This window comes from Myiozetetes cayanensis, unplaced genomic scaffold, assembly GCF_022539395.1.
Source record: "Myiozetetes cayanensis isolate MyiCay16 unplaced genomic scaffold, myiCay2020 scf6-25, whole genome shotgun sequence".
Taxonomy (NCBI): domain Eukaryota; kingdom Metazoa; phylum Chordata; class Aves; order Passeriformes; family Tyrannidae; genus Myiozetetes; species Myiozetetes cayanensis.
Genome location: NW_026087853.1, coordinates 36,394,182 through 36,419,320, shown reverse-complemented (window position 1 = coordinate 36,419,320; position 25,139 = coordinate 36,394,182). Strand labels below are relative to the sequence as shown.

Here is a 25,139-nt window from a genome sequence, read left to right as displayed (position 1 = left end):
AGAGTCTCCCAGAAGAAGAAGGGGGATTGGAACTTTGCTGTGTTTTTCTGGCACTCAGGAATTGCAGTGGGTGCTGCAAGAGCACCGCTTTCAGATAGGCAGATTGCTCCTGGGATCAGGGCAGGGAATAGCAGTTTTTGCTGCTAACACAAGCCACGTTCCAGAGTGTGAAAGGGACAGATGCAAGAGCACCGGCTCTTGAAACTGTTGAACAGAAACACATCATCAAACAGACACAGTTTTACACAGAAGTCAGTTTGTTTTTTTCCTGCTTTGGATGACACTGATAATGACAACAATATGCTTCTCTATTCAGGAAATCTGAGATTCTTCCTTTTTATTAGCCAAATAAATCAGTGTGCCAGAATTATACATGAGAGTGAGCAGAAGGGTGGTGAGAAAGGGAAAAATGCTGCTGCATAAAGAATATAGAGTCCATATGACTGTTTCAGTTGTGTCAATACACACTGATTTTACTCCCAGCTTTGCTATTTCATATGCACTTGAAAGAAAAGTCTGAGCCTAGGAGCAATGCAGTGATTTCTTCTGTACAAAAGTAGGGACATTGAACCTTTTTGTGCCACAAAAGCACACAGTGATATGAGATTTAAATTAACATTTGTGTTGCTTAAAAGCTCAATTTGAGAATAAAAAAAAAAAAGAAGGGTTGCAGGAGCGGCAGAAAGTTTCTTTCCAGTTTAATTTGAAACAGTTTAGTTCAACCAAGCCACTAGTGCCTACCATGTCTCTAATCCACTATAAAACTGAAAATATACAAAATTCTGAAAAAAAGAGTTCATCAAAAGGTGAAAGTAGGCAACAGGAAAGTTGATCTACCAGTTTTCTTTACCCAAATTTAAACAAACCTCAGAAGCCAGAAGCTAGCCGCAAAGTAAGAAGGATGTTTTGTTTTCTTTAAAGGAATAATAATCAACTGTAACACAGGTAAGGAAATGCTTTAAAATATGGAACTAAATTTTCAACTGCTGGAAAATTGTTGTACTGCCAGGGTTAGAGTGATGTCACTTCATGATTCTTAGTTTGACAACTCCCTTTTCAGTATTTTAAGCACCACTGGTACTATATGTATTTTTACACCTTCCTAAACCGACAATTAAATGGATTCTTATCCGTAGGGACCTATTGGTCATATTGCTTATGGTAACTCACATCTCTTTGTCGCTCTTGGCACAGGTAGCTGAGTCACCAGACGGTGAGGAGGTCTCCACTGAAATCACCCCAGTGCCACCCTTTGCCTATGGAGTGCAAGGCCTGAAGCATTCCACCAACTACAGCGTTCGTGTGCAGTGCAGCAATGAGATGGGCAGCTCCCCTTTCACCGACAGGGTTTATTTCCAGACCCTGGAACTCAGTAAGAAATAGCAGACTAGAACAGGAAAGCAGTTCTGAATCTGAAAAAGAGATGATGATAAACTTCATTAACTCTGTGCTAATTCTGAAATACAGGAAATGTTATGCTGTCAGATTGCTTGTCGACTTTAAGGGACTCCTAGAACAAAATAATACACAATCAAATGTGGTTAACAGCAGTCATGCACAACATAGAAATTGATCCAACCATGAGGCTTCTGCATGTTGATCCCATTAGCTCTCTAAGATTCTTGGGATCTGTGAGAGAAATGAGAGATGCTGACCAACCTATCTTCTCCACTTGAAGCAAACAAAATGCTGGTGGCTTGCAGAAGTTGTTCTCTCCCCTCACACCCTCTCTCTTCCGGCTTATCTCAGGGGAGAGGATGAAACTGTCATTTTCAGGGTGGATAGTGCATTATTTCCCTGCATAGAGTGATTGTGTTCTGTCCTCTGCTTTCAGCTCCAAACAGCACCCCTCAAAATATTCATGTTATTCAAAGAGATCCCGGTCTGATTTTGGAGTGGGAAGGTGTGGCTCCAGATGTGCTGAAAGATAATGTCCTGGGATACAGACTGGAATGGATTCAGGATAATGTAACTCAGGTAATAGATCATGCAAGTAGCTAGACACAGAGCTGGAGAATGTTCATATTAAATTTTATAGGCATTAGGATCCCTCATTCATACCAAGGAACTAGATTGCTGGCATTGCTTTTGTATAAATGGATCTATTCTGATTTGAGAGAACTCCTCACTATTTAGCCTCAAGATTTAGGGCCATTTCTCCTTCCTGGCATATTCAGAATTCCTTCACTTAAATGTTCGTCTGCAGGCAGACCAGTTCTCTGAAATTTCTTATACAAGAAGGACAACGTAGAGAGAATCCACTTTGCCCTTTTCTAGTACTGTCCCAAAGGCAGCTCAGACAGTGCAGGATCTCGGCTTTCTCTCTCCTGTGACTGGACCTTGGCTTTCCCAATCATAGCAGCAAAGATGTATTTAACGAGTCAATGAGTTATACTGTAAATCACAGAAAGAAGGTTATGGATTCTTGTGTTTAATTTATGAGACAGAAGGAGTTGAAAGGACCCTGGCAGGGTAGAAGGCCTTTCATTTGTTCTTCAGCATTGACCTTTCCCAGGTATCTATCAGCCTTTGAAGTTCACAGCATTTTTTATGGTTTCTAGCTTCCCAACAGGTATTTACCTAGTGCTTATTAATGATGAACAAGCCTGTAATAATAGACAGCTAGAGGGAAAAGAGACTTATTTCCTTTTTTCGCATGACCCATTTCATACTAGGTCAGCGTCATTGAGTGACAGTATTTTGAGTTCCCATTGAATGTACATTGTGTTGGTGGTGGTAGCCAAATCTTCATGGGTTTACTGAAAACAGTGTGTAGCAAGAAGATCCATAAAACTACGGAGTATATGTTGGCCTTGCAATACTAAGTGAAAATTTGCCATGAAATTCAGAAACCATTTGGGATTTGGTCAACGAGTTAGAACAGAGAGACAGACTCCTCCCTTGGATTAAAACTGTCAGATGCTTTACAGTGTGTTAGCACATCTTTGTGTTTAAACCACAAGAAGGAGGTATATCTTTTCACAGCAGAAAAAAACACATTTCTGTAGCAACTTACACTTCAAAGGAAGAAATCATTAAACCTCACACCTTCCTTGTGCCCTGGGAAACTATTAGCTATTTATGGGAAGAGAATCCCAACATGATGGCCCAAATTAGTGGCCAAACTGAGGTGAGAACCCAGAAGTCACAACTCCTAACCCTTGTTACAGCACCAAAGAAGTACATGGTGATGTTTTGGTTTAAAGGTGAGGTTTTACACTGGATTCCTTTTAAGACAGTTTACAGTTTATTGTCATTTGCACTCAGGGGGAGATGATCGTGCAGGACACAAAAGCTAATCTCACAACGTGGAATCCTCTCAAAGACCTGATTATCAGGGTGTGTGTGCTGAACTCTGCAGGATGTGGGCCCTGGAGTGACCTCTTCCTGCTTGAAGCCCAAGAGGTTATGGGTGAGTGTTCACTACCTTTCCTGCTGTTTTCTCTTACCCTTTTTCTTTCAGTTCTTACCACTGACTGAGACACATGGCTTTATACAACAGTACACTTCATCAAGCAGATTAGAAATTCAATAATCTTTTAAGAGCTGGTGTAAACAAAACGTCTTCTGGTCACTACTGTGTCTTCTTTAACAGGGTTTTGCTGTGCTTAATGCAGAGCAAGAGAAGGGCAGACACAATAGAAAAGGTGCAAATGAAGGTTTGAAATACTTAATTTAGGCTTAAGGCACACAAGAGTAAATGTGACAGAAAACTCCTCTAACACAGGCTCTCCTCTCTGATTTAATTTGAAGCCATTCCTGACTAGTTTCAGTGGAGCCTGATTCAAACCATGGCCACATGGGGGTTTGTAATGGTTTTACTGAACGTGTTTATATTAAACCAGTTTAGCTGTCTCCATGGAATAGCTGAGCTACTGACAGAAGAGGAAGGTGATGGTACAAACACTGTTACCATGCTATCTGAACAATGTGGAAGGATTTGTTGGGAGCAAAGAACATGCATGGATAGAGTGCATTCCCAGTGATGAAGGGCAGTTAGACTCACCTGTGGTGATTTGTTTGCTGCTTGTATTTCACAGTGAATGGGCAATAGGAGTCAGGCTATGAAGAGGGGCAGGATGTTTTATGGGGAAATGGATAGAAGGGGAAGAATGTTGCTGCTTGAGAAGGAAGCTGTAAAACAACAAAGAGGAAGATGTTCCAAATAAAGATACAGATTGGTGATAAGAAGTCTGTGAGGTGAGATCATACAAAAATCCCAGTCTCCTGTGGCCCGATCATCATCTCTTATGATGGTCCACCTATTGCTGCCTTCTTCCCACTCCACATATCTTTGAGAAACCACACAGGCATTGATCTTTCCTGATCCCTCCACACTTACGGATGGCAGAGGGACTCTGGAGTGTGGTTCCCAGGCAAGTAGGAGGTGGGAAATAGAGGCAGAGTAACTAATAGAGAATTGTAGCCTTACTTGCAGTAGTGCATCTAATGATGGTTTTAACGTGCACATTACTCAGGTCCTTTGTCAGCTCAGTTCCTGTGATGAATTCAGCACTGATGGTTATGTGTGAGCACACAGTCACTATGGGATCAAAGCCCTCAGATTATTTAAAGCAGAATGAAGGGGTGTGGAGGTCCAGAGCTGACCCTATGGAGATTGGTCACTGACTCCATAAATTTTTTTCCTCCTGCTCTGTGATCAGGTTTTTTCTGTGGCACCCAAACACAGAGAAAAGTATCTGAAAGGACTAGGAGTTCCCTTTGGAAAATGGCCAGCACTGGCAGGAAGCCCCAAGGAATGTATGGGGTTTGCATTTTACAGGGAGATGGAGTGGGACAATCCTGAAAGCACTATATGTTTTTGTTTGGTTGTTTTCATTTACAAACCACTTCAAAAAAAAGTAGCATCAGGAATGATGCTTGTTTTGGCCAAATGCTTTCTGAAAGCATATATATTTCTTCTCAAGCGTAACAGGCTGGAAGTAAAGGTTCAGTTTGGAAACTCTGACAGGCCTTAAACACCAGAGCTGCAGAAAGACTGCAGTTTTCTCTCAGGCCTGGTAGAAAATATAAGTAGCTTCCTTTCCTAAAATAGAAAACTGGCACTGCTTGCTTTCTGTGAGAAATGCCAGGGGTGGTTTCTGACCAGCTCCCAGTGCAGCAATAAGGATGACTAAGCTTGTATAAACTTTAAGTCGAATTTGTCATCACAGCAAAGCTAGTGGGAGCTCCACCCTGCTTATGCAGAGATCTTATGTGCTGTTAACAAATATTGTTTTGATATTTTCAGAAACATTCTCAATAGAAACCTCTCTCTTTCACTGCAGAGCAAAGAACAGAATGGTCTAATAGCTTTTTCCTATCTGTAACCTTTGTGATTGTAGGTGGGAAAAGACTCTTGAAATATCTTCTTTGCACACGTTTGAGATATAAACCTGCTATGAAATAAAAGGGCTCTCATTATCAAAGAGCTCCTAAGTACTCTTTTAAACTCATCTAATAATACTGTCTTCTCTCTGCCTTGTGCAGTCTTTAGGCATATGCTGGTTAAAAAAGGGGGATATAGGAGATGGGAGAGAGACAGAGCTGAGAGAAGAGAGGCAGCTTGGTTTTTACTGGGGCTGCAACCATTCTCTCAATCTCAGTGAAATGAGTGGGAAGCAATGATTTGTAGGCTGGAGGAGGAGGAGCAGCAAATTTCAGCGTTCATTTTTATTTCTGACACATTTGCTATAAACTGTGGGATGGGCTCCTGATTCCCAGCAGTTTAGAAACAGGGAAAATAATTTAGTTTTGTTTTGTTTTCATCCACGCTCTTTTTGGAGGGACTCCCTGGAAGTTGACCTAAATCTCTGCTCCCTCACCAGGACAGCTAACAGAGACTAGAAAAATAATCCAAGAGAGGTTTGCCTCACCATAGGGAGAAAGAAACCTTATCATTTACTATCAGAGAGGACTTTTTACATCAGTGTTGTTAGTTGTTTCTACCCTGATTGTTTGGCAGACACAGCCCAAGTGATTGGCTTGGGAACTGTGGAGAGGGTTCGAGTTACCTTTATTGTATTTGAGAAATACAGCTTCTGTTTCTCATCTCTCTCTCCTCATAAGCAGCCTTGAAGGCTGGGTCAAAAGTTGCAGCAAGAGGGAGTATCATAAAACCCAGAGCCTGTAAAGCCTTCTGGGTAAGAAAAGTATGTGAGTCACTGAAGGAGATAAGATGCTGGAAAATAAGTACTAAAGATCTGGTAATTTGCTTCAAGTGGAGAAGTGCTAATCTGCTTTCTCGATGGTCTACAATTCTGTTTCATTAAGCTCTACCTGTTTTTTAGACTAATATTACCCCTTTAAAAATTTGGATAAGGTTCATCAATGTAACTGGTAATCAAGCCTTAGAAGCCTCTTGCCTGCCAGGACTCTGCCAGTAAGGGTGTCTGACTCCTTCTTGTACACATCTGTGCAGAGATTTGTCCAAATCCCATCCCATCAACCTAACATCTCTTTGGGGGGTAGGTTTGCTTACACTGTCATGACTTATAATAGGATTACTTACATCATCAAAGATGATTCTTCCCTACCTTCTGCTAAGGCACAGTCAGCTGCTGACAGTGAGCAAGTGAGCTTGAAGATGGAGATGCTCAGGGACCTGTTACCTTTTCTTGTTTGCTCTTAAATAATTTGGAGATATGAGAGCTATCCTAGATTTTAATAAACCCATTCAAATTCACATTTAAGCTTTTGTAATTGTATTTGGAGAAGAAATCTCTCAGGGAATTAGGTTAATTTATCACTTTTTTGCCAGGCATAGATCATATTCTTTTTATTCTTAATTATATTGCTTACTTTCCTTGCCTGGAGCTTACTCAGATTGACAGCATCTCCATTTCTTCTGTAGACAGTTTGTAGTCAAAAGTATACATATTCTGGGAGCAAATATTAGTTCAGAATTGGAACCTGTAGGCTCACTAACTTATTTCTTGACTCACAGGGCACTTTTTAAAATTCACCATTTTTTTGGAGAGAGACATTGAGAAATTGTACTGAACCAAAAAGCATTGTGAAGTTATAGCTAATACCAAATCCCTTAGGGTGCTTCTCTTTGTGGGAGGAGTTAGAGGAGAAATGTAAATATTTTTAACCAGATTGCCATGAGGCAATTGTCTTTCTCTGTTGTCTTTCAAAATGTTATCTGGTTGACATTCAGGGCGTACTGTGTAGCCTGATCAAGGTTCTGATGACTGCCTCAAGTAGGACAAGGTGAAACCTACTCAGGGAATGCTCCCATTAAGCAACCTTTTCATCCTGAAACTCCAGCTTGAAGTGCTGCAGATCATGAGCCTATGTGAAGTACTATAATCTGGTGCATCACCTTTTGCTTTCTCAAGGCTCAGAACTAAGAATAGTTTCTGATAACTAGGTGCATCTGCTCTGCCTTTGCTGTGTGAAATAGCTAATTTTCCTGATGATTGACTGAGCAGCTGTTTATGCCAAATTCCAGTATACATGGATCCACTGTGAACACCAGGTCCAGCAGCATGACTTTTCCATTTAAAAGCAAAAAGAAGAAATTGGTCTGTTTATCATTTACAGTCTTCTATTTCCTGACTGATGTTCTCTCTATCATCTAGGTGGCCAGAGGCAACCTCCTTATGGGACATCCTGGGTTCCTGTGGCATTGGGCATTCTCACAGCTCTGGTCACTGCTGTTGCCCTGGCTCTTATTCTCCTTCGGAAAAGAAGAAAGGAAACTCGGTTTGGGTAAGGGAGGCTCTCCTTGTGTTGGTTAGAGAGATCTCTGCTTTCTCTTCTAGTGTGGTTTCTGATTCAAATATTTTTTAAAAAGCATTATTGATGGAGTACTTTTGACACTTTCTTTGGATAACTGTATTGGTTGGGTTTTTTGGGGTGTTTTCTGGCTGTTGGGGTTTTTTTCCACAATTTTGGGGATGCCTACCAGTAGAAAAAATGTTATGTTAATAGCTAGGTTTTATTAGACTATAGAAATATAAAGTAAATCAAGATAATTCTTAGCACTGCTACTTAAGAGATTCAAAGAGAAAAGACTCACTTATGAAACATTCTTATGGACTGAGCTCTTTATCCCATGCTGATTTTCAGTCTAGCAGCTGATTGTAACTTCCTGACTGCCCAGAATCCACTGGATCCCCAGTAAAGTTTTCTTTCCATCACCTCTGACACTTGGCTGCTTGGCTGTGGTGCAAGCAGGATTCCCATTCTTTTCAGTCTCTCAGGCCTCCTTCTCAAAGCAGCATCTCTGTTTATATGACTCTTGCAACCTGCCCCAACCTGCAGCTTCTCCCAGCACTGGGGAGCAGTGATTCCCTTGTTTTGGAAGGCTCTCACTCCCTCTAGGTGCGCTAGCAAGGCAGCATAAGCCCATTGTTCCTCTTCTCCAGCTACACCCTCTTTAACAAAACAATCTGCAGTATTTATATGTCAAGGGGTGAGAAATCATCCATACTGTCCAGCACACCCTTTTAGAAGTGAATGGTCCATGTAATCATGGCCCTGTGTGTCTTTTCTGCCTTCTAGCCATGCCTTTGGCAGTGTGGTTGGCAGAGGGGATCCAGCAGTCCATTTCAGAGCTGCCAGGTCTTTCAACAGGGAGGGCCCAGAGCTCATTGAAGCAACACGTAAGTAAAACGACCTGAGTGATTCTGCCTCGGAAGATGTGTTCATGCATGTACTATGCTCTCTCTGTTTTTACTGAAACTGATGTTTTTGGATCAAAAACATGGGATTAATTTACAAGAAGGCTTAGGCCTTGTGAATTGCAGAGATGAAAGACCAGAATTGCTGTTGCCATACCAATTACTTAGCACTTGCTGATCACAGCTACAGTCATTGTGTATATTAGAGCATGGCATGAATTCGCCCCTCCTCTGCCCCAGTTTCACATTACAGGGACTTCTTCGACTGGAATACTATACAACGGTGAGATAAATACAGCTCAAGAGTATTAGCAGTACGCTTTAAACTCAGCATGCTGAGCTGTGCTACAAGCACGAACCGATTAATCAGTCTTGCAAAGCCAGGAATTAAGTAACTTATCAAACAGGAGACTGAGTAACAGGAGTGGCCAGAGTTAAGATGATTCATTTCTCTCTCCTGGTTCATCAAGGGCATGGTTCTCTGTAGCAGCGCTGCATAGCTGGGTTAGGACGAGTCTTTAACTTTGCTTCCCTGGATTTAGAGGTCTCTCCATTAAATCTAGTGACCATAAATTTTTTGACATTACACCACCTTCTCAGCCAGGTGCTGTGAGACTTACATTGTACTTGAAATAGTCTGAGAGCCAGTCATTGAAAAGGGGTGCAAGTCCATCAACTTAAATTAAGCTGTATGAACCAGTGTCTGTCAGTCAGGCCCTTCTGACTGGATTTTGTCTTCTCAGTGTTATTTACATTAGTTCTATATTCCTGTTGCTCTTGGTGTGTTTGAGGGTGGCTTTATCATGCCCTCTCCGTTTAAGTACCGTTGGTACATTTTCTTGTGGTTGAAAGTTATTGGCCTCTTGTCTGTGGTGAGGCTAGAGGACATGTTAGGGAACTGTCCTTTTTGGTTTCCTGCTTACAGTATGGGAATCAGATTGGAGATAGATATTAGAACAGGTGATACTTGATGTTGTGACAGAAAATATAGGTATCCTTATTAATTCTTCATTTTTATGTTTTGGTTTCTTTTCCAGTGGAGAGTGTAGGGATAAGTGATGAGTTGAAGACAAAACTCAAAGATGTCTTAATCCAGGAACAGCAGTTCACCTTGGGAAGAATGTTGGGCAAGGGTAAGAACTAAAACTGAACAGGGCTTTACATTGAAAATCCCGCTTGTATTAACTTTACTGTTGAGTAAGGAGAAGCAATTTTAAGCAGCCTGTTTTCTCTCCTCCTTGTGGCAATTTTCTCTCCTCCTTAAATGGCAATTAAAATGGAGCTATCCCTTCCAGTGGGATAAAACATTTCAGAGGTTTAGCGTAACTAAGAGGCTAAGCCATTGGCTAAGCCATTCTATAATATGGCTCTACACAGTCATGAACTGCAGTCTGTGCTCAGCTTTCCAAAGTGATGTTGATTCACTGGTGTGTGAATTTCTTTCAGAGATTTAAACAAAGGAATATTCAATTAAACTTCCGCTCTTTCTAATAACAAAATGGTGCTATAGAATTCCTTCCATTTACATAAGCATGCATGAAGTATTAAACAGGCTGAGACAATACAGAGACAGAGGTGATATACCTCAAACATTCCAACCCCTAAAAATAAGTTGATTCAGTTTCAGGTATTCTCAGTGTCTGGAGCGGTTTGCCTCCAGATTTTAATTTGGGCTCTTAGGGAGGCACATTTAGAACAGGTACTGCATTTTGCTGACATTTGTACTCATTAATTCAAGTCCTTAGGAGTGCTTCTGACTGGGGATCTCCCTCTGGATCTCCTACGCAGGTGCTCCTAATATTTCTCAGAGGTCTTCAGATGAGGAGGGATTGTCAGAGCAAAAGTGGGATGCTTCTCACTTAACTGTAGCTGAGAGACTGGCCCAGAAACAATGTGTGAAAAGATGAGTTTGAATTAAGATTTCCCAAATGGCAGACCAGTGTGCTAACTGTTGAATTATCCTTCCCTACTTCTCAGTCTGAAGGCAGTCTTTGGAAATAAGTGAAAACATGTAAGGATAAAGCCAGTAACTAAGAGAGGAGCGTGTAAGGGTCATAAGCAAAAGGAAGCTGAAGTGTTTTGCTTCTTTTTTCTTTATAAGACTAGTTTTATTGCAGTTTTCTTTGACCCTTTCACATTGGGAGCATTCTTCCACTCCATCCCTCCTAGAACAAACGCGATTCTTTCAGAGCAGGAAGATAACCTTCCTGCAGAAGTGGTCTCAGAGGGCTTAACAATGCTAAGCAATTAAACAGCTGTGTCATCTCTTTGTGAGTATCAGCTGTTGGCCAGTTTCTGGGATCTTGCTTCAACCCTACTTGGCTGTCTCCTTCTTGGCTCTTTGTTACCTTGGCAGGTAACAAACTGAAATCAGCTGCAGTGGGGCCCCAGGGGAAGGCCTTGCTGGGAGAATGCCAGCTGGCAGGATCTGATCTGTGTTGTCAGCCCCACTGCTTCAACCCCACACTCAGCACACAGGTTGTAAGATGGCAAGTCTGCATTACCTTGGGCTCTGCTGACTCTACAGCTGAGCAACAGCTCCATAGTATGGAAGGAGCATGAAATGCCTTTGCTCCTTCCCATATTCCTCTTTTGTGGTCAGATCCACTACTTGTGGTTATTGTGTAGTAAGCATGTACCATACAGTAGTGAAGGACACTGGTGGAAAGCTAGTGGAAAGATATTGTTTTCCAGGGCTGGGTGTCCTGAGTGCCATACTTTGCTTCCTTCTTTTCAGTACCAAAGTTCCTCATACTAATGCCTTTTGGGTGGAGTAGGCACTTACAAAATTAGGGAGAGCAAATCTATAGCCAGATCTAATACAAAGGGGCTGTTAGGCTGTGGTATAAAGCCTTTTCAGGCCAAAATAATTTGAAGAGGTTTGGGCCTGTTGCATTTCCTCTTATCTCCCTTAGAGAATATACCAGAGTAGACACTGCCTCCTGTGAATCAGCGTATCACTCACACACAAGTAGGTGGTCTGTGTTTTCTCTGGTCGACTGTGATTCATAGAAGTCATTCCCTGAGTTTTGAGAGATAAGGCTGACTGTGTTTCAAATGGTTTAGTCTGGCACCATCACTCAGCTCTGATGGCTATTAATACTGAGAGCCTTAGCCAATCCATCCACTTGCTGCTCAGCTAATAGCCTCCTCTCTGACCAGAACCTTGCTCAAACTCATCCCTCATGATATCGCTTCCCCAGAAATGTCTGCCTACAGTCCCAGCTTAAACTCTGTCTCTGCATCGTCTGTCTGGTTGGGGATTGCTTTTCTCCCCTCTTGTTTTCCTTTGCCTTCTGGACTGCCAGCACAGTGATCTTTATCTACTGGTAGTGCTGCCTCTTCTAGGCACACATATGCTGAAAGTTGATGTCTGGAACTGCAGAATGAAAAATGAAGCATTACTTATGGTTATTCAGCTTGCTTTCCAGTAACCCCTGAAGGGAACCTGCTGTGAATCGTACTTTCTTCACAAGAAGGTGTTCCCTCACTACCTGCTCTGGTCATTTCACAGGGGAGTTTGGGTCAGTTCGAGAGGCACTACTAAAGCTAGATGATGGCTCTTTCCAGAAAGTTGCAGTGAAGATGCTGAAAGGTAAGTGGGAGCAGGGCTACCTGAATTACTTAAGAAAAGAAAGCTTGGAAGGATTAAATGTTGTCTGTTCTGCTCTCAGCAAACATCTCCTGATGCTCTTTACTCCTCTCTGAGCTTCCAACTCTACCACTCTACCCATGTTGTCTGCCATCCCTTTCATGTCAGTCTTTTTGTGGTGGAAGCTTTTCAGGGAAGGACCTATACCACCCTAGTTGCTTCTACAGCACCTAGCACATGGTGAGTGCAATCAAAACCACTGTATCATGTGGCACAGACGGCTCAAACAGGTCCACTTTGCCCTAATAATTCAGCAGTGAAAGACAGGGCTCCTCCAAGCACATATCCTGGAATAAACAGAAGAGTGTTTGGGCTGAATGCAGTGACAAGCTAACTCAACTCAGTCAGGCACATTTGACTAAGTAGCCTCACTCCCTTCTGATTTGTCATTTGATGAGTATATAGAACAAGGGCAACTAACACGTTCATCAGGCAGAAGTCTGTAACAAGAGAAGCAATTAAGAGATAGGTATAAATCAAAGCAAGTCTGTGCATATATGTGTGTTTATATAGGTTATTTCGTCCCTGTTGCCTGTAAGGCAAAAATTAACTGAGACTGACTGAAAGCAGAGTCACACTCACTTACTTCTGGAGCTCAGTTTGCTGTCACAGAATACCAGCTTGTACTAAATATCCTAGTATCACACTAGTGTAAGTTGTATCAATTTAATCCAGCTTCAGCAATAATTCTAATCAGTTTGCAAGCTTTTGTGTAGTCAACTGTCTACCTTCAGGCATCTAACTTAGGAACAATCTGTCAGCCTCCAGAGGCACCTTCCTTTCTCCAATGACTGTAAAAAGGGAATATGCTTTTATCTTCTGAATCATATTGAAATTACTTGCCTAAAGCAGATACTATGAATACTCCCCTACAGGTCTGAGTCTGATCTTGCAGCAGGACTGGAGGACTCCTGCTAAAATGCAGCTACAGAAGTGGGGGAAGTAGTCGACTGGGCTAATTCTTCATTATATTGATATATTTCCATAAATCTGGAGTAATAGCAATGAGAAATAATTTACTCCAAATTTATGCTGATGTATGTCACTGCTGAATTTGTTCCACTCTCTCCAGTAGTGTGGTTATTTAAGAAATCTTACCTCTAGCACCTTAGAAGACTAAGGTATGCTAAGAGACAGAGAACCACTGATCTTTCATGCCATCCTTATCAGAGGTGAATTGGGGTCTGCTGTGTCAGCCAGGGGCTTCAGACCATCTCCTCAGTTTCAACGTTTTCTTTCATTTGTGTGATGTCTCCTCTTTGTGACACTGTAGTTTAGGTTCTTTTACCTAATTAATTCTTACATCTTTAACCCCTACATGGTTTGCACAGCTTCCAAGGAAAATTCTTACTGAGAAAAGAGCTGCTAATCAGCAGTTCTTTAGTCTGCCAAGAACCAGTTTACCAGATGTCCCTGATGTGTGCTTACTGCTGCCCATCCCAGGGGAGAGTGTCAGGCTCTGCTTTCTTGTAAAATGGCTTATCTAGCTATAGGTCTGGGAGGATGTGCTGTGCCACAAAGAACAAGCTTCTGATAGTCATTATTTGTAAAGTCCCTTGGAGCCACCCACAAAGGAGGAAAACTTACAGTCACTTTTTCCAGCGGACATCTTTACGTCGACCGACATTGAGGAGTTCCTGCGAGAGGCTGCATGTATGAAGGAATTTGACCACCCGCACGTCACTAAACTGATTGGTAAGCCAGCATTGCTGCTTGTGCCACAGAGCACCTTCTGTTCCTGCACAATCCCACACAGCCTCACTCCCCACTGCTGTTCATCAGCAGTGCTAGCACAGCCACCTCTGTGCTGCCTGGAGTCCTGCACAGATCAGCACTGCTTCTTCAGTGGGCCCAGTGTGTGTGAGAGCTCTCAACACTTGCCGAGTAAGAAGCAAGACATTTGTGGGTGGGCACTGTGGAACACAGGCAATTTCCAGAATGTGTAGGTTCTACTGCAAAGCCTGGGGTTTGGGGCTGTCTGCTCTGGAGTGATCCTAGAAACATTTGTAGCAGGTCCTGCAAGAAGAACTGAGAGGCACTAGGCACCATTAATAAATGCCTCTGAAACAAACAGGCATAGAGGTACTTTAACACCTCCCAACGTGAAGTCATGGAAAGGGGCCTGGAGCATGGAATCTACCTGCCAAAACTGCACATTTTCCTCCAGATTTGTAAGAGAAAGGCACAGCAACCTTTAAGATTCCACTTGGGAGTGATCTGTTTGCTAACATCCCTTTTCTGTGTGTGTCCTCATCAGGAGTCAGTCTGCGGAGCCGTCCCAAAGGCCGTCTCCCAATTCCCATGGTTATCCTGCCCTTCATGAAGCACGGAGACCTCCATGCTTTTCTGCTGATGTCACGGATTGGGGAAAACCCTTTCGTAAGTCTGTCTTGCAGTAGAATTCCTTCTGGAAGGGTATGGATTTTCAGAGAATGTACTCAGAGCACTTCAGGGTTGGTCTCCCAAAGGCGCTGGCAGATGACTGTATTTTAATACCAGAGAAGGTTGTGAGATGTGATGTTGAAGTATTTAATTTCATGCATGTTGAGGACCAGCTCCTCCATTCCATCCCCTCCCTATATTCCCCATCTCTGCTCTTTAAGCTAGCAGCAAATTTTGCAGTTTTGCCGTATGTGTTGAAAGCTTCCAGGAACAGAACTTAAACTGTTATTTCTTACAGAACTTGCCTGTTCAGACACTCCTCAAGTTCATGATTGACATTGCCAGTGGGATGGAGTACTTGAGCTCAAAAAATTTCATACACAGGGACCTTGCAGCTCGGAACTGCATGTAAGTGACCATGAGTTTTTAGAGAAAAAAAAGACCAGAGTGGGTGAGGGAGGGAAGAGAAAACTTTTGCATGACAGAAGTGGGGAGGGTTTCTGTGCGAGAATAATGGTCCTTGCATTTGAGTGACAATAGACACGGGAGCCATGGCCAGGGTAGTGGGGTGTGTGATGGTGGTGCTGGGGGCAAGGAGTGACTCCTGAAGTCCCTCTGAGTTTTCAAATAAACCTTTTTTATAAGGAACTTTTCCATCCTTGGTCTGCACATATAATTTCATAAAGTTGATTACAATATGTGTTTGTAATTAGAAGCTACTCTAGTGGCTGTGTGTCAGTGTAGGCTCTTTGTCCCACAATATAATGTAACCAACAGAAGAGAATGGGTTTGGCTGTGTTAGGAGAAAAGTACTGTCATTATAGCCTGAAGTCTGTATTTCTTGTATCTATTTTGAGGATTTGATTATGACAATATAAGAAATGTAGTTTCCTTGAAAGCTGGTGGAGAATGTCTTTAAAAATGGTAAACACACAGTGCGATCTTACTTCACTGTTCTTGACACCAAACGAACTTGACTGCTTTGAACGGTAGAGAAGTCATCTTTCTTCTTTCCACTCTACTTCTTCCCTAAGAACAGAGTAAGGAACAAGCCATTCTGACAAGCAGAACTCTGTCTCTGACCAAAACCACAAAAACTGATAAAATCCGCAATGAGACACAGATTTCTAAAGGCATTTGAATGTCCAGATGTACAGATAAGAGCCTAATAGTCATAATGAAAAATGATAGGTTAGCCTGCTTTGACATTTACAAGAAAACCCATTCTGATTTCCTATTTTTGCTGACTTCCTCCAGAGGAAGCTGAATGCATGTTTCAGCACATCTGGGGAAAGCAGTGAGTCCTTTATGAGGCCTGGGAGCATGAAGTCTTTGTGGGTTTTACTTGCATTGCCTACCAATGTGTCTAGGTTTAAGTGGGTGACAGGGCAATTCAGACCATTCACCAGGCCTTGGTGGTAGCACTGAGCACCTGCAGATGTCCTGTGATAATCTTGGAAACTACAGAAAGTATCTAAGTTTTCTTTGTGTAACAGAGTTGACCATCTGAGCATATCCATTTCCTTACTTCATTAGTCCTAATAATTTCCCTGTTAGTCTGAAGGAGATGATTTGAGACCACTAAAGTGTTCCACATCGATCATCAAGTAGATGAAATCATTATCCTCTTGGGTAATACTTGACGAACTATATTTTCAGTTCCCTGAACATTGGTTTTTTGGTTTGTTTTATTTTTCTTGCCTGACATAGCCAAAAAATACTTTCCTCAATCATGAAAACTTTCCCGTAGGTTGGATGAGAACATGAATGTGAGTGTTGCAGACTTTGGACTTTCTAAGAAAATCTACAGTGGAGACTACTACCGTCAGGGATGTGCCTCCAAGCTGCCAGTGAAGTGGCTTGCTCTGGAAAGTCTGGCAGATAATCTGTACACAACGCACAGCGATGTGGTGAGTTTTGCTCTGATGCATTTGGAGACCACTTGTATTCCTGCTGAAGTGGAGGAATCTTTCTGTATCCAGTGAATGTCGGAAAAGACCCTGGTGATGGGAAAGGGAACTTGCCTTGGGTTTGAGGGATGGTGCTACCTCTGCCTTCAGTGTTGTCAGAACTCAAGACTAAAAATATGTGAGAGTGGTGTATGGCAGAAGACATCAACCCTTTTCCTCTTCTTGTCCTTTTGTCCTTTATTTTTCAGTGCTTATCCCCATCCTTTTCTTCACCTTTCCCTGTTCCTCTTCCTTTTCCTCTTTCTTTATGCAGTTTCTTCTTTCTTATTCTTTTTACTTTCTCTTCTCCACGAAAGTTTGAAGGTGACATTTGAAGTGCATGTAACCCACACACTTGCATGTAAGTACAGCAAAAGTTCTCTGTGCTACAAGAGGCATTGGTGGAACTTCATAGATCTGAATACTTCAGTGCTTAGACACTCCCCATAACTTTGCCCCTGGGGAGCAAGGCTAAACCCATTCATCTGAAATTGTTGCGTATTTTCCCTTTGGTTTTTTTCGTTGTTCTTCTTTTTTTTTTTTTTTTTTCTGATACTGTCTCCTCTCTTCCTTGCTACCTTTTATCTGTTTTCACATTAGTTTTGTCCATTTTCACATTAGTTTTGTCCTTCAGTCCTGTGGACTTGCCTTTCCCATTATCCATGTTACAATGTACCTGGAGAGTGCCTTGTAATGTGGCTGCTGTGTTGCTCAGTGATTGCTGTAACAACTGTAGACAATTTTTAGTGATTGGTGATCACTAGTTCAACCAGTTTACAATAGATACTGGACAGGGGTTTGCTTATGAAAATAATAGTTTTTAGCACCTAACAAACCTTGCGGTTGAATTGTACAAGTACGACTGTTGCAGTGCAGAGCAGCAATGAAGGTGAGCCATAAATGGTTTGTTCCTTGATCTGCTTATTGGCTAAACTCTGCTTTCACTTGTGCCTGTACATTACTAGAAACTCGGAATCTGGTTCAGTGAATTAAGAAACTGATTTGTGAGCCCCAAACCAAAATCTTCTTATAGCTGGGAACCACAAAAGCAATACTGCATACCTTAAAGAACCATGAGTAGGAGATGCTTGCGAGAGGTCTGCAGGTGGAAGACAGCAGCAGCTCCCAAATCTTCCCCTACTCTACTGCAGAATGGGGTTAGAAAGGGCCTTCAGCCATCTCCTAAGACGGTATGGCAGCATCAGCTGCATCTGATGGGTCATTTCTGTTGTCTAGCTAGAGTTTGGATAGCCCTTGCATCACTGCTGTTCACATGACATTAACCGAGACTGGGAGGGTCAGCATAGTCTGAGCATACTGAAACCCCACCCCAGTGAGCAGGGAACTGTCTGTACACTTGTTCTGTGTGCTGTTCTCTTTCAGTGGGCATTCGGGGTGACCATGTGGGAGATTGTGACCAGAGGGCAAACTCCTTATGCTGGCATTGAGAATGCAGAAATCTACAACTACCTCATCAGTGGGAACAGGCTGAAACAGCCACCGGAGTGCCTGGAAGATGTGTGAGTACTCCCTCACCCTGCTGACATATGATTTCTTGAGAAGTTTGGCTCGCTGGAAGGAAACAGAGGCATCTGGCTGGAATGCTGATCTGAATCTATCCACTTTCTAGTACACAGAGGCATTCACTAGAAAGTCTCTGGGTTAGCCACCAGATATTCTCTGCTGGCAGAGCTCCCAGGATCCTGTGGGAACTACACAAGCAGCTAACTTGGCTCAAGGGTTTGAACAGTGTCAACATTAGCAGCTCTTGGCTTTGTGGAGACTGTATATAGCTGTTATATAGAAACTACTCCCTGCCTTCTCAGGCCAACATCTGAGCAAAGGGATGAGTTTCATGGCACACCCTGAAGGCTGAACAGAAGGCAGTCTAGCAAGACTACAAGGAAACTGGGTTGCAGAGGCAGTGGCCTGCATGTGTCTTTCAAAGCTTGGCTCAGTCTTCAAAACTGGATCTACTACTCTCAGAAATATCAGGTTGAAAGAGAAAAGAGCAGATAGGTGAATCTAAAGTTCTGTAGGTCAGTGTCCCACTGTAAATTACAGGTGGAAACAAAACCAGGACAATCTTGCAGATAGTGGTTTCAGACATTTACAGACTTTCAGGAAGGACTCGGATAGTCCTCAGGGCATCAGGCAGCCACATGCTGCAGCCTGTGCTCCTGACTTAGTCCTGCAACCAAAGCACCACTCTTGGGCAGCATGTTATGTGAAATGTTTGCTCAGGAGCCCTTGCTCCGTGGATGGTGGATGGAGTTTCCTGGACTCCACACGTGGGGCCAAGATCTCTCAGGGAGTGTCAACATAACTTATCCCAGGGTAAAAGCTTGCCTTGTCTGGACAAGGAGAAATCATTTCACTGAGGGCCCAAGCAAGTCTGTTTTCTCTGTGTTGTGCCTAATACAAGACATAACTATGAGCACTGAATCTAGTGGTCTTTTCAAGCAGTTCCATGTATGTAAAATGGACAACATGAAGTCCTCTGTTGTTCCTCTTCCCTCCTGCTTTGATGGTGGATTATTTCATGCGGTTTCTTTCTCCTTTTCCTTTTTTTTTACACGTGGGGAATAATCTGTTCTCTTGTTACTAAAGCTATACACTTTTATCTTCTCGACAGTTCATTTTAGCTGCTACTGAGTTGAAATGAAAGCATTGTTATATCACTGCTTAAATTCATTACGTGTCTTCATCTTTACTGCTGTGAGTAGCTTCGATTCCAAGTTGTGGAGCTTGTGGCTGTAGGATGTTATAGATACAGAAAGTAGAGAAGAGATTCAAAAACCTACTAGGTAGGCATTAGAGTAAAATCCATCAAAAACTACTGAAAAGGTACAACCGCCATTTTGCAAGGCCCTTGAGCTACAGGTTGTTGAGAGCTGAGAGAATATACCAGAAAGATCTCATTACACACCCACCTTCAGTTTACGTGCTTTCCCTAAGGATTGCTACTGGACATGATCAGAAGTAGGGTACTGGGGAAATGGAGTTTTGGAGCTGATTGAGTAGAGCCAGTAGTTTTCTACCTCTCTTCCAAATGAATTTCTGCTGATTGACAGTGAGGGGAAAAGAAAGTGTTTAATTTGGTGACACAGAATAGGAAGTTTGTGTTTTATCTGGACATTTAGAATTATTTCTACTGTTAGTGAAGGATTAATCAGGATTAAGGCAACTGAACCATAGAAGCTTTCTGTAAGAGTAATGTGAGATCAAAAACAGTCTTGTAAATCTGATAGCAGGCAAGGAACACAAAAAGTAAAATAAAACCCATCATTAAATGCTTTATTTCCCAGTAAAGGCCATATCAGATTTTTTCCATTTACAAGTCTAACTGAGGTTCATTTGTATGCAGTGTTTTTCAGCACCAGCACTGTGCTTTGTTACTGTTCCCTGCAAAACTGGCAACAATAACACCATAGGAATGCAGCTGCCAGTCTTGTGGGTGATGCACAAAGAGGAGGAGGACAATGGCTCTGGCCGTGCTCCAGTCCGAGGCCTGGCCGGTGGGAGGCCAGCCAGCACAGACACTGAGCTGGGAAAGCAGCCACAGGGGAGCAGATCCTCTCTCCCCTTGCCCAAGCACAGGCCATAGGAATCAGTGGTGTCTCCTCATGCTGGCCTTTATTCAACCAGAGCTGAGGTGGCTCACAGGAGAAGTGAGAAATGCTTCAGGATGGGGCCTGAGGCACGGAACAAATCTTCTGCATAGGGGTCCTGTCTTTGTAGTGGAAAGGCCATTTCAGCATCCCTCTTCCAGCAGTGAAGTTGTTGTCCATTCTTTAACAGTCCTCTAAACAAACCCCATGTGCTTTTCTCCAGTCCCGCTGACAACCTGTCAGGCAGAAACTGCAGCACAGCTCAGTTACTCCAGGAGCACTGAGTTAACACAGTGTGAATACTCTGGACATAACTTGTGCCTCCCACAGTTCAGTATTTGTTTTCTTCTTGTGATTTATCTGCTCTTGAACTAAAATTTGGAGGGATGGCTTCAGATGTGGCAGAGGTTGTGAGGATACTTTTTGCGAATAAATTCAAAAGCTATTACTAGGTGATGTCACATCATCCTATTTTAGCTCCCTAGAGACAGCAAAACAAGGGTTTTACCAAGAAATTCAGCATGTGTTGACAGTGCTTTGGGGGTTTTTGATACTGTCTAAATAACTATTTTGACCAAAGTGAGAATGCCTCTGAAAATGGGGACAACAAATTAGATCCATAATGGCCGTCTGCATGCTGTATCACCTGGGCAAGGCCAAAGCTGATAGATTTTGGGAAAAGTGTCTGTACTTTTTAAGCTGCACTGCCCAAAGACCCTTTTCAGAGGTGCAGGGCATGGCTGCTCTGCTTCTCAAGGCTCTTGTCTTCCTCTATTTTGCAGCTACGATCTCATGTGTAGATGTTGGCATCCTGAGCCCAAGCTACGCCCCAGCTTTGGAGTGCTCCGGTCTCAGCTGGAAATGATTCGTGGGAGGATGTCCACACTCTCTTCCAGTCAAGATCCTCTCTATGTCAACATTGGGAAGGACAAAGAGGCATCTGCAAGTGACCCTGCCCTGCACACCTCCTTTGGGAATATGGATGCTGAAGAGACTGTTGCTGGGGCAGCTGCTGCTGTCACAAGTGACTATCGCTACATCATGAGCCCCTTGTGCCTTGGAGATGATGCTGAGGGTGAAAGGCATCCAGATGGGCAGGAAGGGGAGGACAAAAGCCTGCTGTATGAGCTAGAGACAGGAGGAGGGAAAAATTGTTAGCCTGTACATAGCAGTGACATTCTGCTTTCCTGAGACTGGTTGTGTGCAGCACGATGCCATGTCGCCTGGGGCTCTGATGCTGGATCTGGAATGGCTTTGAACGGAACTGGCCAGAGCTCTTGGCAGCTTTTGTAGCTTTCACCACCTATGTGGGCTGCAGTGGCAAACAGCTTGGAAGAACCGCAACCCCAACAACCCCTTGGATTTGGGGCTGAGGGGCAGCAGGATTACAGGTTGACCACATCCTGCTAAAAGGAGTTCAGAGCTAAGGTGGCAGTCAGAGTCTGCTCTGCTCTGCTCCTTCTCACTGAATGCTGGAGCAGAACTGAATACACCTTCTGTTCAGTCAGTGCTTGCTCTTGTGTAGATGGTGTCTTCAATCCTGGCTGCGTGACTTCGGGACTGGTACCTCTGAAAACACTAGTGGGTATTTACACTGTCATTCAGGACAAGAGGGCAAGATTCCCCTCGTGTTCACTCAGCAGTACTGCCTAGACTTGTTGCCTACCTCAGTGGTTCTCAAACTGATCAGCAGATCTGCTTCTACCCAGCACTGAATTTGAGCATCTGGCTTATTTCATGCAGTGACATTTGCCGCTTCCTCGGTCCGGGACTGTTTTAGGAGTTTCAAATGTTTTGGTGAGAAAGAAAATTAGAAAAAAAAAGAAAATCCAGCATTCCTTTTCATCCCATGTACCTTTTTATGTCTTTCTTTTTCTTCCGTTTGATGCCAGTTCAGGCCTGACTAGACTTGCAGCTGACGTTAAAATGCAAAGGGAGTGAGAGCAGCTGGCATGTGTGAGGGCAGAATCCAACTTCAAAGGAATGGAAAGGAAACAGTGTAGAGAGGACTTAACAGCAGTATGGAGAAACACTGCCAATTAATGGTAAGTGCTGCCCTCCAGGAGAGGAAGGAGGAGGCTGAGATACAGAATGGCAGACTTGCTTCAGTTTCAGCAGGAACAGGTTCCAGCATTTGCTTCAAAATCAGATTTGTTTAATCATTCTCTTTATTAGTCCTATGACTTCTTCAAATAATCAAGTACTGTAGCTGCTATAGTGACGGTGTGAAATCAGCTTTGAGAAGATGTGTGAGTTGGGGGAAGGGATGAACTGGGAGATCTCTGAAGAGAGAGGCCTCATGATGAAAAAGCTTGAGAACCACTGGCCTTCCTATTTAGGAGGTTTTCTGGTATGCTGTAAAAGTCACATAAAACATAGACTAGTATCACTGCAGCCTTCCAGACAGGGCAAAATTGATGGTTTTGCTCTTTGGGTTTTGTTTTGTTTTCCAATCAGCATGTCTGACTCACTGTAACTGCAAATGCTTGTGTGGTTTTTAATAATTTAATATTTTACTGTAAATCAGCCTTTGTTTTGTGCAGTGGTTCCCAGCAAGGAAGTGCAGTTACATCTTGCTCTACGTATCCTAAATATTTGCTAGATCTTAATTTCTTTGATTTTCACTGCGCTGAAAACTCGGCAGTATCACAAGACTTAGGATTCCACATTGCACTTCCTCAGATATGAATACCACAAACGCCAGCATTTGCTGAGTTGGCAAAGGTGGGACCAATAAGTCAAATGAGATTGCAGATTTGGTATCAGAACACTCAATCCTTTGATGCCCGGTATTTGCCTATTGTAAATTTGGGATCTAACTATGAAATTCAGGTCCAGTTTCAGCCCTTAGTGAGAACTCTTCCTAGGGAAGGGGAATTTCAGCCTGCTACCTGGGCATGGGTCCTTTCTGTAAAGTTTCCTACTGAACAGAGATGTCCTACAGGTGTCTCTAGAAGTTCAGCACAGTTTCTCAGTCACAGATACAAACTGCACCATATTACACCCCAGGCAGTACAGGGTTTTCTCTTCATTTGGCTGGAATGCTGTAAATGCAGGTGAGAACACCTAACAAAGGGTAAGAAACACCTGTGCAATGCATGGTTGCAGTGAGGGCAGAAGACTAAGCTCCCTGCAACTGCCTGGGAAGCGCAGATGTACATATAGACTCTAACTCTGGGAAGCATGTCTTTAGTTTTTATGCATTTTTTAATAATAAAACATGTACTGTGTTTGAGTCCCAGCCTCTTGTGTGTGGCAGAGCTTGTGTGATGCTCACTAACTGTGTGGGGCCACAGCAAATGTCAGCCCCAGCTGAAAGCCATCTTTTTGCCTTCGCCAAGAATGATTGGACTACCTCTTGGAGACAGAGGACATGTTTGGCCTCCCCAGATGACAGTTACTCTGCATTGCTCCAACCTTGAGACTGTGAAGGCCAAAATCTGATGGGCACGGGCCAGTGGTTCCACAAAGAGAGGCTCTGCAGCCACCGCTGAGCAGGAACCTGGGGAGAAGCCCACATGCTGCATCCTACCTGGGAATGCAAAACCTCTGTGTCAGTTCCTTCTTGAAAAGTGTTGTGTGCACCCATCCAACTACTGGCAGTGCTCTCAGCAGAATAGAGGTTTGGAGGCGGTGGGTAGAATTCAGCTGCTGAGTCAAATGTTCCAAGCACAACATAAAAGAGCCCCTGGATTTCCAGCTCACCGAGAAGAAAAGGTGTACCTCGTGCTTTTATTCTTCATCAGCAAACAACACGCTGCACGCCCTCTGCCTGCAACTCACGCAGAGAGGAAGAGTGATGGTAAACGGTACTAGGACTCACCCCCCATCTGCAATGCAGGAAAAATGACTTCTGAAGTACAAAGTGGCTGATATTGTTAATATTTTAAGATTCCAGTGCCCAGGGATGTCCCTTGGATTTGTTTCAAATGATGATTTAATCCTTTCACACACAAGCTTGGACAGACCAGGTACAAATGAGGCTGTGTTGTGAATAGGAGAAGCGACACTAGAAGAAGAGCTACTGAGAAAAGAGGGAGGAAAGGAGATTTTAAAATGGAGACAGATGAGGAAAGCTGTCAAGACAACAAACAAGGGAGTCAGAAGGCAGAGATGTGGAATTTTATATATGACTTCCCAGAATAGAGAAGGCATTTCCTCAGCTGGGACTAGGCAAGGGTCTGAGGTGGGGGCTGGCTGTGTGTTTTGTTAAAGAATGAGATGCTCTGGTCCAGCCCAAATGCCCTGCCATGTGTTGCTCTTAAATCACAAAGAGGCTGTACACAGCTGGCCTGTCTCTTCATCTGCTTGGAGACAATGCTGTGATCCTGACCCCAGGGAAGCTTCATCCTAACAGTTCTGATTTAGGAACCAGCCTGGCACAAATTAAACAAAGTGTTTCCCCCCCAACCACGCTTTTTTTCCCATCACCCTAGTACAACAGCGCAGTCCCTCCCATCCTCCCAAGCAGCAGCCCTTTCCCCATCCATTGCAGTGAGAGGGCTAAGGGACATTGCTTGTTTATGCTGAAGCAACTTCTCTCCCACACAGGTAATCCTGACCACACTCCTCCTCCATCCACATCTCTCTGAGGATGGGATATGGTCTCCTTCTTTTTAACAGAGGCTTAAGCCACTTGGGGCAGTTACCAACTCAGCTGTGAGGCAGCATGATCCCACAGTGCTTAGCAAGAGCACAGCAGAATCTCACAGTACCGTCTCTGTTGTGTAGGAGTAGTAAATGTGTGAGGAGACATACCCCTGTCAGCTCCAGTGCCAGGGCTGACTGATGGGCCCTAGACTGTGGGCTGTGCTGGCTGCTCAGCCTGCAGATATGGGGATACTCCAGCCTGATCCAGTACCTAGTAAGTGTGGAGAATTGCTGAAAGTGTTCAAGGTTGATGGCTCAGCAGATA

The 25,139-nt window shown here is 43.4% G+C and overlaps 1 protein-coding gene across 4 annotated transcripts in view; it reads left to right on the top strand.

Annotated features, from left to right (window-relative positions):
* The window catches only part of TYRO3 (TYRO3 protein tyrosine kinase), a 41,731-nt gene extending 18,272 nt beyond the window's left edge, over positions 1-23,459 (top strand). For all 4 annotated transcript variants that reach the window (XM_050336505.1, XM_050336506.1, XM_050336507.1 and 1 more), the window contains 13 exons: positions 1,195-1,372; positions 1,835-1,977; positions 3,268-3,412; positions 7,587-7,716; positions 8,512-8,612; positions 9,668-9,763; positions 12,145-12,225; positions 13,885-13,977; positions 14,540-14,661; positions 14,963-15,072; positions 16,415-16,574; positions 17,997-18,133; positions 21,007-23,459. In XM_050336505.1, coding sequence (XP_050192462.1) covers positions 1,195-1,372; positions 1,835-1,977; positions 3,268-3,412; positions 7,587-7,716; positions 8,512-8,612; positions 9,668-9,763; positions 12,145-12,225; positions 13,885-13,977; positions 14,540-14,661; positions 14,963-15,072; positions 16,415-16,574; positions 17,997-18,133; positions 21,007-21,382 — 1,872 coding nt within the window. In that variant the 3' untranslated portion in view covers positions 21,383-23,459. The remainder of the gene's footprint in view (positions 1-1,194; positions 1,373-1,834; positions 1,978-3,267; positions 3,413-7,586; positions 7,717-8,511; positions 8,613-9,667; positions 9,764-12,144; positions 12,226-13,884; positions 13,978-14,539; positions 14,662-14,962; positions 15,073-16,414; positions 16,575-17,996; positions 18,134-21,006) is intronic.
* The last annotated feature ends 1,680 nt before the right edge of the window (positions 23,460-25,139 follow it).